Consider the following 17429-nt stretch of genomic DNA (forward strand, 5'->3'; position numbering starts at 1 on the left):
AGGTTCTACCAAGATCTGAACTCCAATCACTGGATTCCAAGTCCAAAGTGCTAACAGCTACACCACAGACCTTAACCCTACATAATAAAAAAGTCAGAAGCGCAGACACACATATGCACATGAATTTATTCCATCTGAGTTTTTCCAAATAGGAACTTAATCTATGTGAAGTTTAACTTAATAAATTAAGTAATATGACATACAAATTATATGTCTGAGCAAGACTGAGAGACATACAGCCATAATTCTATGGTATAAAAGATAAAAGTATCTTCAAAAATATGGTTTATTGGATTGATTCTTAGAGAAAAACACTTCACATGTCGTTAAGTACATGCAGAAAAGGGACTAAATCGGCCATACTTCCACAGGTTTAGCACAAAAATAATAAGTTATTTCATGTGTGTGTAGTGAGAGAGAAGAATTCAGTTCAGGGGCAGGGAAGAAACCACAGGGGCCCATTGGGCTTCAGTGACCCATAAACCGATCTGCATGTCGCGGAATGTCTCAGCACAGGCCTGCTTCCAGACTCACTCAGCATCTGCTCGTTAGCGTGTCACATGATGCACGACACAGCACAGCACGGCACAGTCTCCCCAGCCACTCCCAGCAACCAGTTACCTTGAACTGGCCTCTGTTTTTAGGCAAGGTACGCTTATTTATACAGCATATTTTCAAGCACAGAGGTTATTCAAAGGGCTTTAAGTAAAATAAGATCAGATAACGGCAATCATTAAAATGTAGAATTTAAAAAACCACAAGACAATTTTTTAAAAAGCAGTAATTAAAAATTACAAATAAAACACCAAGTAAAATTTAAACATTCTAAAAAGTAAAGGAAAAAGCATCAACATTGATGCTAATCAAAGGCACTGTGGAATAAAAATGTTTTGAGCCTGGTTTTAAAGGCGGCAACGATTGACGCGTTTCGAACCTCTTCAGGGAGTCGGTTCCAGTTACGAGTCGCTGAATTCCAATTGGCCTTTGCTTACTTTACAATATGCACCATTCATTGACAAAACAGGACGTGGTTTTCACGTCAGCAACTCTACAATAATGCAATATCCATCCATCCATTTTCCAAACCGCTTATCCTACTGGGTCGCGGGTGGTCCGGAGCCTATCCCGGAAGCAATGGGCACGAGGCTGGGAACAACCCAGGATGGGGGGCCAGCCCATCACAGGGCACACTCACACACCACTCACTCGCACATGCACACCTAAGGGCAATTTAGCAACTCCAATTAGCCTCAGCATGTTTTTGGACTGTGGGGGGAAACCGGAGTACCCGGAGGAAACCCCACGACGACATGGGGAGAACATGCAAACTCCACACACATGTGACCCAGGCGGAGATTCAAACCCGGGTCCCAGAGGTGAGGCAACAGTGCTAACCACTGCACCACCATGCCGCCCCAATAATGCAATATATATATATATATATATATATATATATATATAAAAAAAAAACTCACCTTCTTATCAATGCAACCGCAGCTCATTTATTAATTACCTCGGTTAGCGACCGTTTGAACACGCGACGGTAAAAAAATCATTTTCCAATGCGCACATCTGTGAACAAATTTCGTTCGCCTGATGACAATGTATGCCGGAGTGGGAGAGCTCGTTGAAGCAGAAAGTACAAAATGTTGTAAAAATTAAAAATAAAATAAAATTTTTTAAAAATATTAAAAAGAAAAGGAATTGAGTGGGGAATGTTGAAGTAAAGTTGTAAGCACCGTAGTGATCACACCTACGCTACCGTGATTTTCACTTCATGACGATTTCGTTTGACGGAGTCTAGTCGCTAAACGAGGACCAGTTTTATTTCTCCTTTTATTTTTAGCAGACAGTCTATTCTTAGTGCTCGTAATGATGAATCAACACAGACATAGAGATGTTTCTTCATTTCCCAGAACAGTGTGGAAGCAGGTAAGAGAGTTTGCCGTACCTGTGATGTTTGACGCGCCCAGTTCAGCGAATGACAGGACGATGGATGTGGGGGTGACCTCCCCCGCGGCAACACACTTCTTGCGGGTCAGGTGATTCTTTCCAGGGTGCCCCACAAACTTGATCCCTTTGGGCACAGATACCTTCACATAAACCTGCGGAAAGGAGTTGTGGATTCAAAAGTTGGTCACTATGATAGAAAATGGAAATATGGACGGAAGGATGGATGGATATTTTCTTGTAATAATAGATATAATAGCATATAAAATCCCAACTGCTGACTTGGTGGTCAGACCACAGTAGGCTGTGAAGGCCGTGTATCATCAGTAGAGACTAAAGCAGTAGTATTATATTACATATACATGTACCCGCACAAAAAGGAAGCAAGGACCAAATATTATTCAGCCAATTTTAAAAATGAGAACCACTTCACCATTACTGATTTATTTAACAGAGATTACTACTGATATAAAGTGTGGAAACTATGAGTTGGACTAATGAGTGAAGGCCAGATTCTTCACTTTTCATTAAGACCTAGGGATAATTTATTTAACAGTATACTGTATGTACTGCGATGTTTGTACAATAATATTCAATAATAGACTGTCTGAGGGCACAAAATAGAACTCATCAGATATTTGACAGGATATGATAGAATTCAAACGCAGCATGTCATTACCATGTTTGTACAGTATATAACATCCACAGCCCAGCTAGCAGCTACACTGTTATCGTGATGAACCCGCAGACATTACATCTTTCAAAATCAGTAATGCAGAAAGCAGTTTGTTCTATTTTACTGGCAAACCTTTGAAAGGAATGGGCCTTGAAGCAGGCCTCCACTTTACCGTTCTCTACTAAAAGGTTCTGCCCAAAAAAAGATGTTTTAAAAGGAATGCATGAAAATCATTTCACAAGCAAGCATGGATGTCACACACTGAGCCCTTAAAATAAAATGTATAGTTATATCAGTGGCTTTAACTCTTCCTCCATTGCCTTTCTCCCTCTCTGGCACCTAGACTCGCTCGCTCCCTCACCTCTGCACAGGAGGGCAGGTAGTTGTAGACTGTAAGGGGCACTTTGGTCTGCTCCCCGCGAATGACGCTGTACGGCAGAGTGAAGTCCACGAAGAACGGCTTAAATGTACGCAGCTCCGCCCTCTGGGCCAGGCCCAACCCCTTTTCCTCTGACAAGCCAATCGCCTCAGTCACCCAGGTAGTAATGGAATCGGGAACGTCCAATTGCAGCTCGGCTTCTCCAGTTACATTGCTGCAACAATAAAAAAAATACAGATAATGTTAATGGTTCCTATTACGCTTCCTTTATAAATCTTTAGGGGTGAGCCCTTCCGTAGGGCCAGGGTTTTCCCCAAAAAGCCTCATTCAATAAGCATTTACTGAAAGTTAATGCATGAATGAAAGTATTAAAATGGCCTCTTGAAGCTTATTAAATTTTATCCTTTAACCCAAGCTGACCGTAAATTAACAAAAAGAACTGAAATGCAACTGAAAGTTAGTGACCGATGCATCCAAAATTACACAGCATTTTTCCTGCATCGCAAATCGCACATTAAGGCACGTTTAAATTCAGTGTCAAATGAATATCTAACCAAAACAGCTGGGGGTGGCACATTGTTCACCCGTCTGTTTTTGTGTTGTTCTTTCTCAGCCTGAAATCTCATACAGGCCACTTCTCCTTCACCTTTAAAATGTGTGTCTCCTTTTAACGTCTGTCCCTTCCCTCATCATCCCATTTCCTCTCCTTGACTCTCTTTTAACCTCCTCTGAGTTTTGGCTCCACTTCCAGATCTGGTTTACCCGCACAATCTGCTGTAGCTGCCCCCCCCCCCCCCCCCACCACTACACATTGACCTCCACTATCCGCCCCCCACCTCGAGCCCACGGCTACTCTGCTGGGACCGCAGCAAACAACCAGCAATAATGTTTTTATTCTCACACATGAGAGCACTTAGGCCTCTGGGCAGATGCCACGGTGTGGGATGGCAGTGAGCGTTTGTATACGCCACCATCTTCAAAACGAACGAGCAAACAAAAAAAAAATGTGCATTTTCAGCATGTCATTAAAGGTATAAAAATAACAACTGTGCAAACTGAAAAGCAAATCAGCAAAACATACTCAGTCCATGCGATACATTTTCGGGAAAATTTCTGTACTGACTACGTACGTACGTTCTGAATTTTGGAAATTTAACTAAAGTTCTTCGTTGGAATTACATGAGGACTGAGTGAGGTTTGGTTCCCAATACTGTAACATATAATGAATGATTGAGTGAGTTATGTATAATGAGTGATTGAGTGGAAATCGAGTACATTGTCCCGTAATGAACTTCAGCGTTTCCGAATGTGTCACGGTGACGCAGATATTTGTTCTCTGACGTTATTATTTCCGATAGACCAATGAAGTCAGTTAATGCACGTTTGAGGCTTTGCTGTGGGAAGAGACGAAAGAATGAGACACCTGACGTTGAGGCAGTGCCACACCCACGTCTCTGGGAAAAACGTGCGTCTGCGTTTCTCCGCCCTGCGGACGAAAAAAACTGTCTGACACAAGCTGAGAAGCACCGTGGCCTGCAAGATTACAACATGATCTTTGTGACAAGACAAATACGAAGGCAGAGGCATAACAACCGGGGGGGTTAATTTTAAAAGTTTAAAATTAAAAGTTTAAAATTTGGCTTGACTTGCCCCCCCCCCCCCAAAATAAAACAGACCTTTGCCTTTAAATGATTAAGTTGTGTCCCCCCAATATCAGACTCTCTCCTATGCTCTGGGCAGAAGTCATGCCTTAATCATGGGTAGAATTAATTGGTAATAATATTGGGAAGATCTATTTGGAATATTTTAAAATAGAAAATTAGAAGTTGCTCGTCCCTTTCTTAGCCGTATGGCACACTATTTAGAATACAAGCTGTATGATTTGCTGATTGGGACTGTAATGATTATTATAGTGAGAGATGGAGGGCCGAAAGCAGGCAGCGTATGCAAGCTGCTGCACACATGCTGTCTGCCGATCTGTCCGCTACATAGCTGCTAGTCAGCATGCGATTCCCTTTGCTTAAAAACATCAGTGCTGGCGGGAGACAGAAGGGGTACGTTCTCCCCTAGCTGCCCCGGAGAAACTGAAATTATCACATCTGAGGAAAAAATACACAGATGTATTATGCATATTGGTCTATGCTAAATGATAATTCAGCGTTATAACTTATTGTAGAAAATGACAAATATCACATTAAACTGATAGGGTGGTTAACCGATCTGTCATCTTGTTATTTTGGGCTAGAGGACAGAAAGATATAAATTATAGTGCAATTTCTGAAGTATTCTGTTTACATAGTTACCGAACCAAATATTGTTATAGCAATAGAGTGCTTGTTTAAGTTCAACATGCCAACTTTGATTTAACTGCAGGACTGAGGGAAGCGTGTTGGACGCGTGTGGGGGCCAGCAGACGGCGGCGGGGAACCTGGGCACGGCGCGGGGGGGCAGCGAGGCCACCAGCGTGGCCGTATGCGGCTGGAAGGCAGGAACGGCCTCATCGGTGTACATGTCCCCGCTCTGCCGGTGGTTGAGGCTCACCAAGTCAGTCATCACTACCAGGCCAGCTTCCTGTGCGTGTGGGTCAGGAGAGAAATCTCTGTCATTGTAATGAAAGGCGCCCTGCTTTACTTTACTTTGATGGCTTAAACCTTGGGGGGAAAAAAGCAGCAATATCGGTATTATATAAAACAATAAAGAATCCATCCATACATCCATCTTTCAACTGTGTATCCAGTACAGGATCAAGGGGGGGGGAACCTGCAGCCTATCCCAGGCGGCATCAGGACAAAAGGCTGAGAAACACCCCCAAAGGAATACATATCCATCACAGGGCACATAAACATATTTACACACATAATTACACATTGCGAATAAATCACCAAACCACATGTCTTAGACTATTGTAGGAATTTGAAGCACCTGGAGTAAATCTGTACAAATGTGACATCATATTGACAGAGAGATGGTTGATAGTTGCTCGTCAGGATGTGATTTTTTTTGTTAAGGTTACACCTTGGCCCGGTTTCCACTTTCTTTGGCAGCATTATTTGTTAATCTCTCTGCTTCTCAGCAGGATCTAAGCACTTTCTGCTCAGCTGGGATCATGAACTCCGATGGAGAGTCTGAAGCCTCTGATGTGACTGGAATGTCGACGTGCACAAGCTTCACACTTCGAGGCTCTTTGAACGAGCGCCTTTCATGCGTGTCCTCACTGTTACAGAATTTATTTGTATTTGATAAATAGCTAAAGGTACAGAAGAACATTCACTGTCACACCAACATATGGCTAACAGACACGAACTCAAGAACGATGGTCAACAGTGATCCCAGATGATGGAGTCTGCAGGGATACAAGACCTTTCAGACGTAAATGATCATGATGATCAGGATTGCGTGTCAAGGAATTGTACTGATGGGCTGTGCCTTCAAATGAAATCAGCACCACGGCACAATCATCCTCCAGAACATGGAAGCCAAGAGATATGAACACAGAATCTTCCACTTACTATAAAAAGACTGCAGACTGTCAAATCTCACTGAAATCAAAATGGAACTTACCTAGATCAACAGAGAAATCGGCATATAGCTAATAGCTAATGCTATTAGCTCAGTGTACAAGGCAAATGGCTAATAGCTAATGCTATCGGCTCACTGTACAAATCAAAAAGAGAAGCCAGTTTATGGAGTGTAGAGATCGGGAGAGAAACTGCATTGATTCATTTTGAAAACTGTGGGCACACATGCTGACCGTGAAAGAGACGAGCCGACTGTAATTACAGAGGACACCAAAAAACGAGTGAAGATCCACCACCTCATGCCCAGTCCCCATAGAGACGATGAGGTTCAACACCACGCTCCATTAAAAGGAAGCTTTCCAGAAAACCCACCGTGCCAAGCACCTGAGAAGAACAAGGAAGTTTAGGTGGTTCTGGGCATTAGGGAAGGACAATGTGAGATGGACCCACTCCTCACTCCTGTATCTCACTCCTGATCGTATGATGTAAACGGCAGAATGAAGTACTCGTGACCCATGTATCACAAGTGCAGGTTCAAATCTCAGAATGGACTTTGTCGTTATAACTTTAATTTCCTCAAAAAACCTACAGCTGTATTAATGCACATAAATTTAGTTGGGATAAATGCAGCGGTTAGGCCAGCTATTAATGCAGACAAATATATTAGCTTTCTTCAAAAGTGCACCAATTATGTTTTACCTCACCAGAAAAAATATGGTCAAGAAAGCTGCAGATTATTCTATACTACAGTTCTAAGGACGCAAGGGTCGACATCCATAATGACATGATATGATGCACAACTAACGGCATAAGCTAGGTACCCACACAGAACACGTACACCCAGGAACTAACGCTTACATCTCATCCACTCACGTAAGACAGCAGTGCAATGATGGAAAATTGCATCAACTTTACATATTCCTTTAGAAATTTTACAAAGTTGTGGTTAGTCCTCAAAACCGCTAGTAAGAGTGACTTTAAGAATGTTTACCAGTAGTTTTAAGTAATTCTAGGCCTGATTGTTTTACTCACTGGAAGCTTTAAGTTAACTGCCTATTACAATGACTATGATTACAATTATGTGTTTATCCAATTTGTAAATTCATATTTAAACTAAATACAAATTATAATCTTTTATAATCCTTGGTTAAAGAAAGAATTTGCCCAAGATTATTGATATTCTATCCAAGGTCTGTATTTTTTGTGAGTAACACAGTCTTTGGTTAAAGAGCCTGGGAGAGAAACAGCAGTTTGTCACATGAAGAGAACAACAACGGCTATTGCTGATGGGCTATTTTGCTCGTCAGAACATTGGCTTTGAAAGGAGGATTACATGTGATGATGAGCCGCTCTTGGAATTTAAACAAGTTTGACATCAGAAGTAACAGAGATGACACACAGTCCATCTGGCTAAGCGGCAGCTTCACAATGGATGGACTGCAAGAACAGACTCACCGTGAAGGCAAAGCGGGCATCTTTGGTGATGTCCCAGTGCCAGGGGAAGACTGACGAGCGCCTCTTTCGACGTGATGACAGTCCTGGCCACCAAAAGTGGCCGTCGTCCTTGGGTGCTCCAAAGGCATCAGACACGTCAAATTCAACAAGCTCCCTGAACACCTACAAGGAGCAGGTCATGCACTGAGAAGATACATCACTGATCATAGATAACCACTGAAATCCACTGCTTTGGTAAACTGCCCCAAATAGAAAGGCCGTTTCAATAAGGCCTTGTGAAGGACTTACCTTATCTATGCTGAGCCGGAAGCCAGGTTTGACAAGATAGAGGCTCTTGTCCACAGCGGCCAGGCAGACACAGGATCCCTTCTCACCTTTGACCCGCAGACTGACAGGGTCACCTGGCATCGACTCGTTGGTAGAAAGAGAGACAGACACCTGCACAAATGCAGAGATTTCAGCTGACATTAATACTTTGTCAGGTACAAGACTGGGACTCCTTCTGGGACTTGAATCCAGAATTTTAACTGCTACCTGCAGCCCCATATTCCCATACACATAAATAAACATGAAATACTGGTGTGCAGTTTGAAATACAATCAAAGAAGACATGGAAAGTTAAGCTCGTTTGACTGGAACTCAGATTTACAGCTATAAAAATGAACACCTGGGTTAGGAAGTTTTTCCTTGTCAAACTACGTTTTGGGGGCAGCGTTTGGCTCATGGGGTTGGGATGCGATGCTGCTGTAACTGGAAGGTCAACGGGTCAAATCCGGACGTTGATACAGTGATTTTACCATTGGACCCTAAACAAAGACCTTAACCCCTAACTGCACCAAAGACTGTCTAACCAGAATTTTTTTTACATTGTTCAAGATAAACGCGTCTGAAAAATAAATGAAATGCTACAGTTTTGTTCTCTTTAATTACTCCGCGTATCTTCCTTTCCACATAACCAGTGCGGAGCCGAGCAAGGTGACATAGATCCATCCATCCTTCGTCAAATCACTTGGTCAGAGGCACAGGGGGGGCTGGACCCTGTCCCAGGCAGCACAGGGTACACAGCTGGGTGTTCTCTGGGCCAGATGCCAGTCCATCGCGAGGCATACAGTCAGACACTACGGGCAATTTAGAAAGACCAGTTGCCTAACTGCATATTTTTTGACTGAGGGAGGAAATCAGAGGATCTGGAGGAAAAGTGTGTATCACAGGGAGAACCTGCAACCTCCACACAGAGAGCAAAGGTGGGATTTGAACCACCCACCCTTAAGGTACGAGGTCACAGCGCTACCCACAGAGCCACCATGATGAGAACGCTACCCACTGAGCCTGAAACATACAAAATGTAAAAAAAATTAAAATTACAGTAGAAATGATTCAACCTGATTCTCGAAGCTGGGCTGCACGGGAATCTGCAGGCTGTCGGTCACTCCCTCCCCATTCTCCCGCACGTAGTACACCAGTAACCAACTGAACGGCGTCATGGCGGGAGTGACAGTGAAGGCCAGAGCGGAAACACAAACGTCTGCCTCGGTCTGTGCCGAAGAGGCTGCTGAGGCTGAAGACCAGAAAAGTGGGCGAGATGGAGATATAAAACATAAAATAAATTAAGTACAATAAAGTAGACAAATATTGCTGTTGAAAAAATGCCGGCAAATTCTGGCATCTAATGAGGCAAGAATTAGAACTTAGAATTAAGTGATCAATTGTCATTGTTGACACACCACAGCACACAGTGTACAATAACGAAATGCGTTCTCTGCCTTTAACCCATACTGTATGTGACAATGTGACATAGCAGGGGGCAGCTAATTCAATCCCCAGGGAGCAGTGCTTGGGGGTGTTACCTTGCTCAGGGTACCTCAGTGGTGCTTTACAGGTCAGGGATTCGAACCTACAACCTTTCGAGTACAAGTGTGCTTCCCTAACCATTGAGCCATCACTGCCCACCAAATCAAGTCTATAGAATGCAAGAGCAGCGATGCCACATGCTCTGCTGATAAGTTTGTAAGCCACGGACTTTAGAAATTCAGCTTAGCCTTGTTCATTGTGAATTTAAGGCAAAACAACTACCAGCTAGCTAATGAAGTCAACCATAATTCATTCCGACTTCTATAATACTGACCAGAGCCACTAGGGGGCAACGTGGTGTGGATATTTTTGTCAAAGGTGACAGTCGCTCTCTTGGCACGATGATTGGTGACGTTCACCAGCCGTTTACCAGACTGTACAATGTTTCCGCGTGAAGCTATCTCATAATGGAGTGTGAAATTACAGGGGCAGGTAGATTTCAGAGCAATCTCAGCCTCCTGACCAACCTAAACACAAGAAACACACAAATAAGATCTAAAGCAAACTATTTGTGAATATCACACATATTAACCAAAAGACTCAGTAAGTTGTATAAGTAAACACTTTTGCAAGGTACAAGATAGAGCAGGAATATCAGGGTAGTTGTTTAAGAACCAGGACATCACACCTGCAGAGGTTTACTGGGACTCTGTAGTTGGATGTGACACTTGCTGGGTGAATACCAGCTGCTGATTGACAAGTAATTAGGAAGGTACTGGTCTCCAGCTGGCTTGCCATCAATCGTCGTGACCTTGGTCTGTAGCGGAAAGGAACAGTCATCTCAACAAACTAGCATTAGTGATCTTCATTACATCTCCATCTGTCTCATGGATCCACAGGAAGCTGCGCTATGTAGATCCTCAGGAGGAAACTATTACAACTCAAATAAACCATGTTATACTGTGAGTTTCACATTAAAAAGGAAAGTTCACCCCTCAGCTTTGTAGCTGACAATACTCAGTTCCCCACTAAGCTTTTTGGCGTGTTCCATATGAACTTCCAAGTTCCTAGTCGGAAATTTCAACTGGAACGGCCCCTAAAGGTGGAGTTCTGACAGAGAAAGACCTCAGAATTCAAGATGGCTGCGTTTATACTATTTAATTTTATTTGTGTCTCATTAAGTTCAATCTAACCGCTATTGGTGGACATGTTGCTACAGTGTGCACATGCACAAAATACCCCGTAATGCATTGTTATCAACTGCTAACAATAGCTAACAATGAGCCTGGCTAGAACTGGTATCGCTAAATGGCTTTCCAACTTCTTGTACTGGAACGCAGTTACTGTGATGTCATTCCCAGCTCCGACATCCGAGGTAAATGGAATGAAGCGTTAGAGATATCAATAGGTAAAGAGCAGTCTGGGATGGTAGAATGTTCAGGGGAGTAAGAAGCCTCTTTCACATGAACGCAGGTGGAGAGTTTTATAGCGCTATATTATTTATATTATTTATTTATTTGAAACTTAGTTCATAATCCCACCTTTCTACTCCATCCTAACAGACATTCACAACGTCCTTCAAATCCCCCACCGCACCCTGACACCCACTGACCTCCAACCAGACATACTGAGCTGCCGTTGGGATGGAGGGAATCTCGAACACGGCCTGGCCCGATCTGGACGTCAGCTCGCTGGCATATACGTTGTCCTTGGGCGTCAGCTCAGCCTTTACTCTCACCTTCACCCCGTCCGCCGGGCTCCCATCTGGGTAGGTCACCTCCACCTGGGTCACAAGGGCACCCGGGACGAGTGGAAAAGAAAGACCAATGGAAAAAGGGAACCAGTGACATCACCACAGTCTTACACGCCGAGCTGTAAAAATCTCAGATTTTATCTTTACTCTTCCATTCCCAAATCGCACAATTAGCAAGCTCAGTTTCATCCAAACAATCCTCTGTAGCACACAAATGCAGCTGCAAATGCTACATAGAGTTAAAGTTCTATTACCTTGCCTTTGTAGGGTAGACCAGGTTTGAACTGCTTGCGTGTGTCCTTGGAGTACTTTATGTCAATCAGCTGCTTATGGACAGGTGTCGAGTCATGGAACATGGTCTGCCGCCCCCCATCCACACTGTTCACTGACGCCCATATGTTGACCGTGCCCCGGAAGTGGTCGGCCACGTCGACGGGCATCATTTCCCTTACGCAGAGGTCAAAGGTCACAGATCCTTTGATCTACGGACAGTAACAGGAGAGAGGAAGCAAATGTGCCAATCTATAACTCTATTAGTGCCTCAAAGTCAAATTAATTTTCAATACATGGGTATAGGGTAGATGTTTCTTCAGCTTACGTCCATGGTCTTCACCACCGGATGGCCCAGTTCATGGCGGTAATATCCCACTCCGTTCACAGTCATGTTCACTGTCAGCTTGCCTACTACTGGTTTCCCAAATGTGTACCTGAGCAAGAGTAGAAAATCGACAAACAGATATACGTCCCAACATACAAAATAATGTATAATACTTATAAGACTGTTCAGTGTTCATAAGAATACATACTCTGTATGTAACAAGGGTTACTCAGGCAACACAGGACAACCAGCATTAAACGTCAGAGCTGTAACTGACCTGGCATGCACTGCTGCCTGCTCACATGCGTTCAGGTCACGGATGTATCGCGGCGGATCAATAATCAACTCGAACTTGGGCATCACTGTGAAAAAGAGTCAGACATAACAATAACTACGCAGTCAACCATGCATTTCGGGTCAGCGTTCTCCGGTGATTGATTTTTTTAATCGATCCATTTACGGTTATCTCAGAACTTCCCATGCGACTTTAAACCCGCCTCTGTGATATACCTAATCAGGATTGTAGGAAGCGTGGGAGGTGCACCTTTGAATTTAAATCATTAAGTTGTGTGTACGCACCCCCCAAATCTCAAACTGTCTCCTACACCATCACTCCTGATGCTTCACATCAGCTTAAACCCGCTCTAGCTGTACTCAGTTACTTATTTAGTTCTGGTTTGTCCAGTTGATTGTTTGTTTTTCAAACACATGGTTGGGAGGCGGGATTTCATGCGAAAACCTCCGCTCTGTGCAGCATACTGTTCACCAAGTTTGCCACAGGACCAAGTCATGGGCTCACCATATTTCTGCACCTCAAAGGACTTGTTGTAAGTGTGTCCCTGCATCTCCACAAAGATGAGCCACTCGCCAAACACCGGCTGGTCCGACAGGGGGAAACTCATATTCACGATTCCTGGAGGGACAGGGAGGGCTTAGCTCTTTTACAAGTGGAAAGTCTGGGAGGGCCAAATCAACACAATGTCACCAAATGATGAACGCCTTACTATTCAACCTCCAAGCAGAGCACTGCACACAAATTGCTATAATGAATGTTAAGCTGAATTAATGTTTGGTTGGGCTTTTTAAGCTGCACGACAACAATGCATACGTCTGTCTTTAGATAAGAGCGAGAATGAACAAGTTAATTTAAAATCTTTAACTCTGAATATTCTAGTCATTCTCATTACCGCAACACAAAGGTTTGGGGTCTGTCCACTGAATCATCCGGGATCCTCTCGGGTCCTAAAAACAACATAAATCGTAGATGTTAAGTCTTAAGTTTCAGGACAGACATATCCCCCTTTTTGCCCCCTTTCCAGGTAAATTACATCCTTCATGTACCAGGCTGACCACGTGATCTGCTTTTAAACCACACAATGCGTACTTTCAGCTGCTGACCTATGACCTACTTCTGACCTCATACGGACAGAAGGAGGGAGACTAACATTGTCACGGCAGTCAGTCAAACAATTAGGCGCACTTGAACAGACGCTTTCCTACTTGGAAGGCTGTGAGCCTCACACTAATATAAATGTCTGAGAAGCTATTTAAGCAATTTACACAGCTTTCCCGGGCTTTCTCGATTCTGTGTGTGAACTGGTACACTGGGATGAGTCAACAGTTTCAGGCAGTCTTTCCCAATCCAATCCTTGGGGACTGGATTGGGAGCTGGGAGGGAGCAAAAATGTGAACTATCTGGCATGGAACTCAGTGGGAGCAGAAACATGGATTGACTGTGAATCCCTGAGGACCGGATTGGGAAACGCTGCTTTAAGAGCCGCAGAGCAAACTAAAGCCAGGAGAGTATATGCGAGGGCAGCAGGAGAGGCCTGCCGTCACAGGGCGATCCCTTCATTTCCTGCTGGATGGCGCGCATCCTGGTATTGAAGCGACTGGCTGCATAATCTCTAGGCGCTGCCGGGTGGCGAGGAACCAAACCCCCCTCCCGTCACCCAGGGTGGTCCCGGTGACCTCCACTCACCACAACGTAAGCGTCCATCTGTGAAGGGGGGGGGGGGTGACAGGGTGGAGGAGAGGGGAGCCCAAAAAAGGGGGCAAACATCAGAAACACAGAGGTCGCCGTGGACCCGAGCCGCTGTGCCACAATGGGCCATCTGTAATCGGCGGCTCAGCACTGGGCCAGCGGGGGGTCTTCATGACCCCGCCATCAATAAGCACACTGTCTCCTGGTCCATCTCCACTCCCTGCAGTCACACAGGGTGCTTAGAGCTCTCCGCAGAAGCCCAGCAAAACGGAGCCTCTGGCTTTACTGCACAAGATTAATTAAAGTCCCACACTGCTCATCGCCTCCCCCGCCCCCACCCATACAAGATGAGGTTGTACTTCTTGCAAATAAACTATCTGGCATAATTGGTGTGATGCTCTGCTTCACAAAGAGCTTTACAGCACCTACAAGTGATAACTTACCCATAGCGGCACAGTGCATTAATGCTTGTTTAGTCTGTGAGTCAGGGCTCAATCCCACAGCAATAATATTTTAAATCCCCAGACAAACAACCACCCCACCCCAGTGACTCCGCACCAGACCTTATAAGAGGCAGAATGTGCATTACCTTGTCATTCGCTGGCCTCAGGTTTGGCATGACTGAATACACATTAATAAGCACTGCAGAGAGAGAGAGAAAGACTCAGTTACCCATAAGGCCATGAAAATTTGTAATGTTTTGTTGTCCACTGGTGAGAAACAGGCTGAAGCTTGTTGAAATGTCCATCGTGAGTCCAGAGAAGCACGCCAGGCTGAGACCTTTCTGCCGGGGTCTGTACACCGGCTTGTCCGTCTGGATGAAGACGGCTGTGCCCTTGCTGTCCACTGTCACTGTGGTGTGATTGTGAAAGATGTAGCCCTCCTCGGTCAGGTGCCGATTGCCCCAGACCTTCAGATGGGCCTGTCCACGCAACCCAGGGGGCACCTGATCAAGGCAGAGTGAACCAAAGCAGTATCACCCCTCTGTTTCACTACTCACTTTCCTACATCAGTGATTCCCAACCTAGTCCACAGGGACTCAGACAACCCACGTTTTGGCTCCAGCCAGGATTGGGAAAGAGCAAACAGATGGACCGGATTGGAGTCCCGAGGACTGTCCTCACTTCTATTGTGTCACAACAACTAAAAAGAACCCATTTTTATTACGATTCAAATGCTTAGTCGCATTTCTGCCGTGTCAAAAATGATTATTTTGAATATGTTATATTACAAGCGATTCACAATCAAACTAGACTTTACTAGACTTTATTAGGTATAATACATTTGAAAGGGACATTACATCATATGGGAAATATAAAACTCACCTTCAATTTGATTGTGCCTTTGTCTAAAGAAAAATAGAGAAAAGTAGATTAACTGACATACAATTTCAGGTCACTGTGTTTCATGCACAGTGTAGCAGCAGAACGTTTCCAGAATTCTCAGACTGTTCAGATAGAAGATATGACTGGAATTTGGAAAAGCCGATTCCTTTCGTAACCTTAAAAAAGCTGTATATTAAAGACTAGATAAAGATAAAGTTTCTGGATGAATGGACATCTATGCTTGTTCGATGCCACACTGAGGCAGAACAAGCTTCAACGGCCACAGCTAAAGTCAAACAGAGACACACGAGAGCTAAGATAGGCATACCAACATTTGCAGTACACCTTAATATAGCCAGTAATATCGGGCCAAACCCTTCAGCTTAACCTGGTTTTAATAAAAGGTAGCAGAGCCAAGACTGGAATTCCACCATAGAGATAGGAGGTCAGATGGACGGATCCAGTTTTCAGGTCAGAATTGGACTCACCACGCACAGTGCCATGGCTGTGGGCCACGGCCTCGCCTTTCACGGACAACTGCACCTGCACACGCGTGTCCGCCACAGCGTTGAAGATGGTGACGCTCAGGGCTTCCTCCACACCCGCACGGAACACAGAGGGAGCAGCGATCAAATACCCCCTGGGAAGAAGCAGATGGTGTTCAGTTAGGGTTAGGGAGTAACCTGAAGCATCCAGTGAGATGGCCCTGATAGAAGAGGATTGATGAAGTGGATGCCTCACGCCCCACTGCCTGTTTACTGGTCATACAGAAACATTGTAGAACAGTGGCATAGTGGGGGTGACATAACACACCTCCAGGGTCGATTGCTTCAGCCTCCATGTGTGTACAATATGTGTTTTGTGGGATTCCTCCAGGTATTGTGTTTAGTCTGGGTGTGTGAATGGGTCTGTTCTGTGTGTGTGTGTGTGTGTCCTACATTTCACTGGCAGCTCATCCTGAAACTGCTCCCCTGCTCTGTGTCCTACGCTGCCTGGGATAGGTTAAGTCTCCCACACAAACACACACAATACCAAATAAGCAGTTAGAAGCTGGATAGATGGGAAGAACATTTTTTTATTATTTATAAGAATTATATGACATGTATATACACACACACACACACACACACACACATATATATATATAGCACCAGTGAAAAGTTGGGAATAATTAGAAGAACATCAACACTATAAAATAATGAAAAATATATGTAATTACACACTGACCAAAATGTTGAATTTGTCGGGGGGTCGGCGATGTAGGTTTTTACTCAGAAGGTTCCTGAGTCAAATCCCTGTGTTGGCAGAGTGATCCCACCATTGGGCCCTTGAGTGTGGCCCTTAACCCCAATTGCTCCAGGAACTGGCTGATCCTATTGTCTCCTCTACACCGGTTCCATGAACTGCCCTGAAGAAGGTCCCACATATGCTCAGCACTCATTGGCAACTTACCCTTCACTCTCTGGTCTTACCCGTCCAAAACCATTTCTGCTGTGTTTGGGTCAGGTGGCCAGGTCATGTGATGCGACACTATCACTCTCCTTTGTAGGAGGCTTGGTGTGTCCAAACCTTTGACTGTTGGTGTGCATGCGTGTGTGTGTGTAGTCTATTATGTTTTTCACACTATTAAGATAAAATTATGTCAGGTGGCTCCGCCTCCATCCTAAAGTAACCCAATTATGCTTTCTGCAACAGAAACCATACTTCTACCCTCCAGTTATAAACAGAGAGCAGACAACAGCTGTTAAAAGAGGAAAGGTAAAAGGTCACCATGTTCTGGATTCAAAACACAACACTTCAGTACAACTGGGGCATGGATCTGCCATACAGATGCTGACAACAATGAAACAGGCGCAGAACCTAAAACCCCTTTGCATGATTCACTTAGCATGAGGTCAGGTGGTTGGCATTATGGTACTGGGGTGTCAGGAGCGATTCAGCCCCTGACAGTCGTGACAAAATCCCTGAACATTAAGAAAGAAACCAGATTGTGTGAGAAC

At 44.4% G+C, this 17429-nt stretch overlaps 1 protein-coding gene across 3 annotated transcripts in view; it reads right to left on the reverse strand.

Annotated features, from left to right (window-relative positions):
* cpamd8 (C3 and PZP like alpha-2-macroglobulin domain containing 8) overlaps positions 1 to 17429 on the reverse strand; it is a 49670-nt gene that overhangs the window by 30319 nt on the left and 1922 nt on the right. For all 3 annotated transcript variants that reach the window (XM_048977146.1, XM_048977145.1, XM_048977147.1), the window contains 20 exons: positions 15918 to 16069; positions 15430 to 15452; positions 14885 to 15050; positions 14694 to 14746; positions 14102 to 14119; positions 13308 to 13362; positions 12920 to 13033; positions 12398 to 12482; positions 12121 to 12229; positions 11777 to 12004; positions 11382 to 11552; positions 10458 to 10586; positions 10104 to 10296; positions 9361 to 9536; positions 8267 to 8416; positions 7979 to 8140; positions 5434 to 5576; positions 4429 to 4491; positions 2988 to 3219; positions 1952 to 2105 (listed from right to left, as the gene is read on the reverse strand). In XM_048977146.1, coding sequence (XP_048833103.1) covers positions 1952 to 2105; positions 2988 to 3219; positions 4429 to 4491; positions 5434 to 5576; positions 7979 to 8140; positions 8267 to 8416; positions 9361 to 9536; positions 10104 to 10296; positions 10458 to 10586; positions 11382 to 11552; positions 11777 to 12004; positions 12121 to 12229; positions 12398 to 12482; positions 12920 to 13033; positions 13308 to 13362; positions 14102 to 14119; positions 14694 to 14746; positions 14885 to 15050; positions 15430 to 15452; positions 15918 to 16069 — 2576 coding nt within the window. The remainder of the gene's footprint in view (positions 1 to 1951; positions 2106 to 2987; positions 3220 to 4428; positions 4492 to 5433; positions 5577 to 7978; positions 8141 to 8266; positions 8417 to 9360; positions 9537 to 10103; positions 10297 to 10457; positions 10587 to 11381; positions 11553 to 11776; positions 12005 to 12120; positions 12230 to 12397; positions 12483 to 12919; positions 13034 to 13307; positions 13363 to 14101; positions 14120 to 14693; positions 14747 to 14884; positions 15051 to 15429; positions 15453 to 15917; positions 16070 to 17429) is intronic.

The sequence above is a fragment of the Brienomyrus brachyistius genome, chromosome 15 (genome assembly GCF_023856365.1).
Source record: "Brienomyrus brachyistius isolate T26 chromosome 15, BBRACH_0.4, whole genome shotgun sequence".
Lineage (NCBI taxonomy): Eukaryota > Metazoa > Chordata > Actinopteri > Osteoglossiformes > Mormyridae > Brienomyrus > Brienomyrus brachyistius.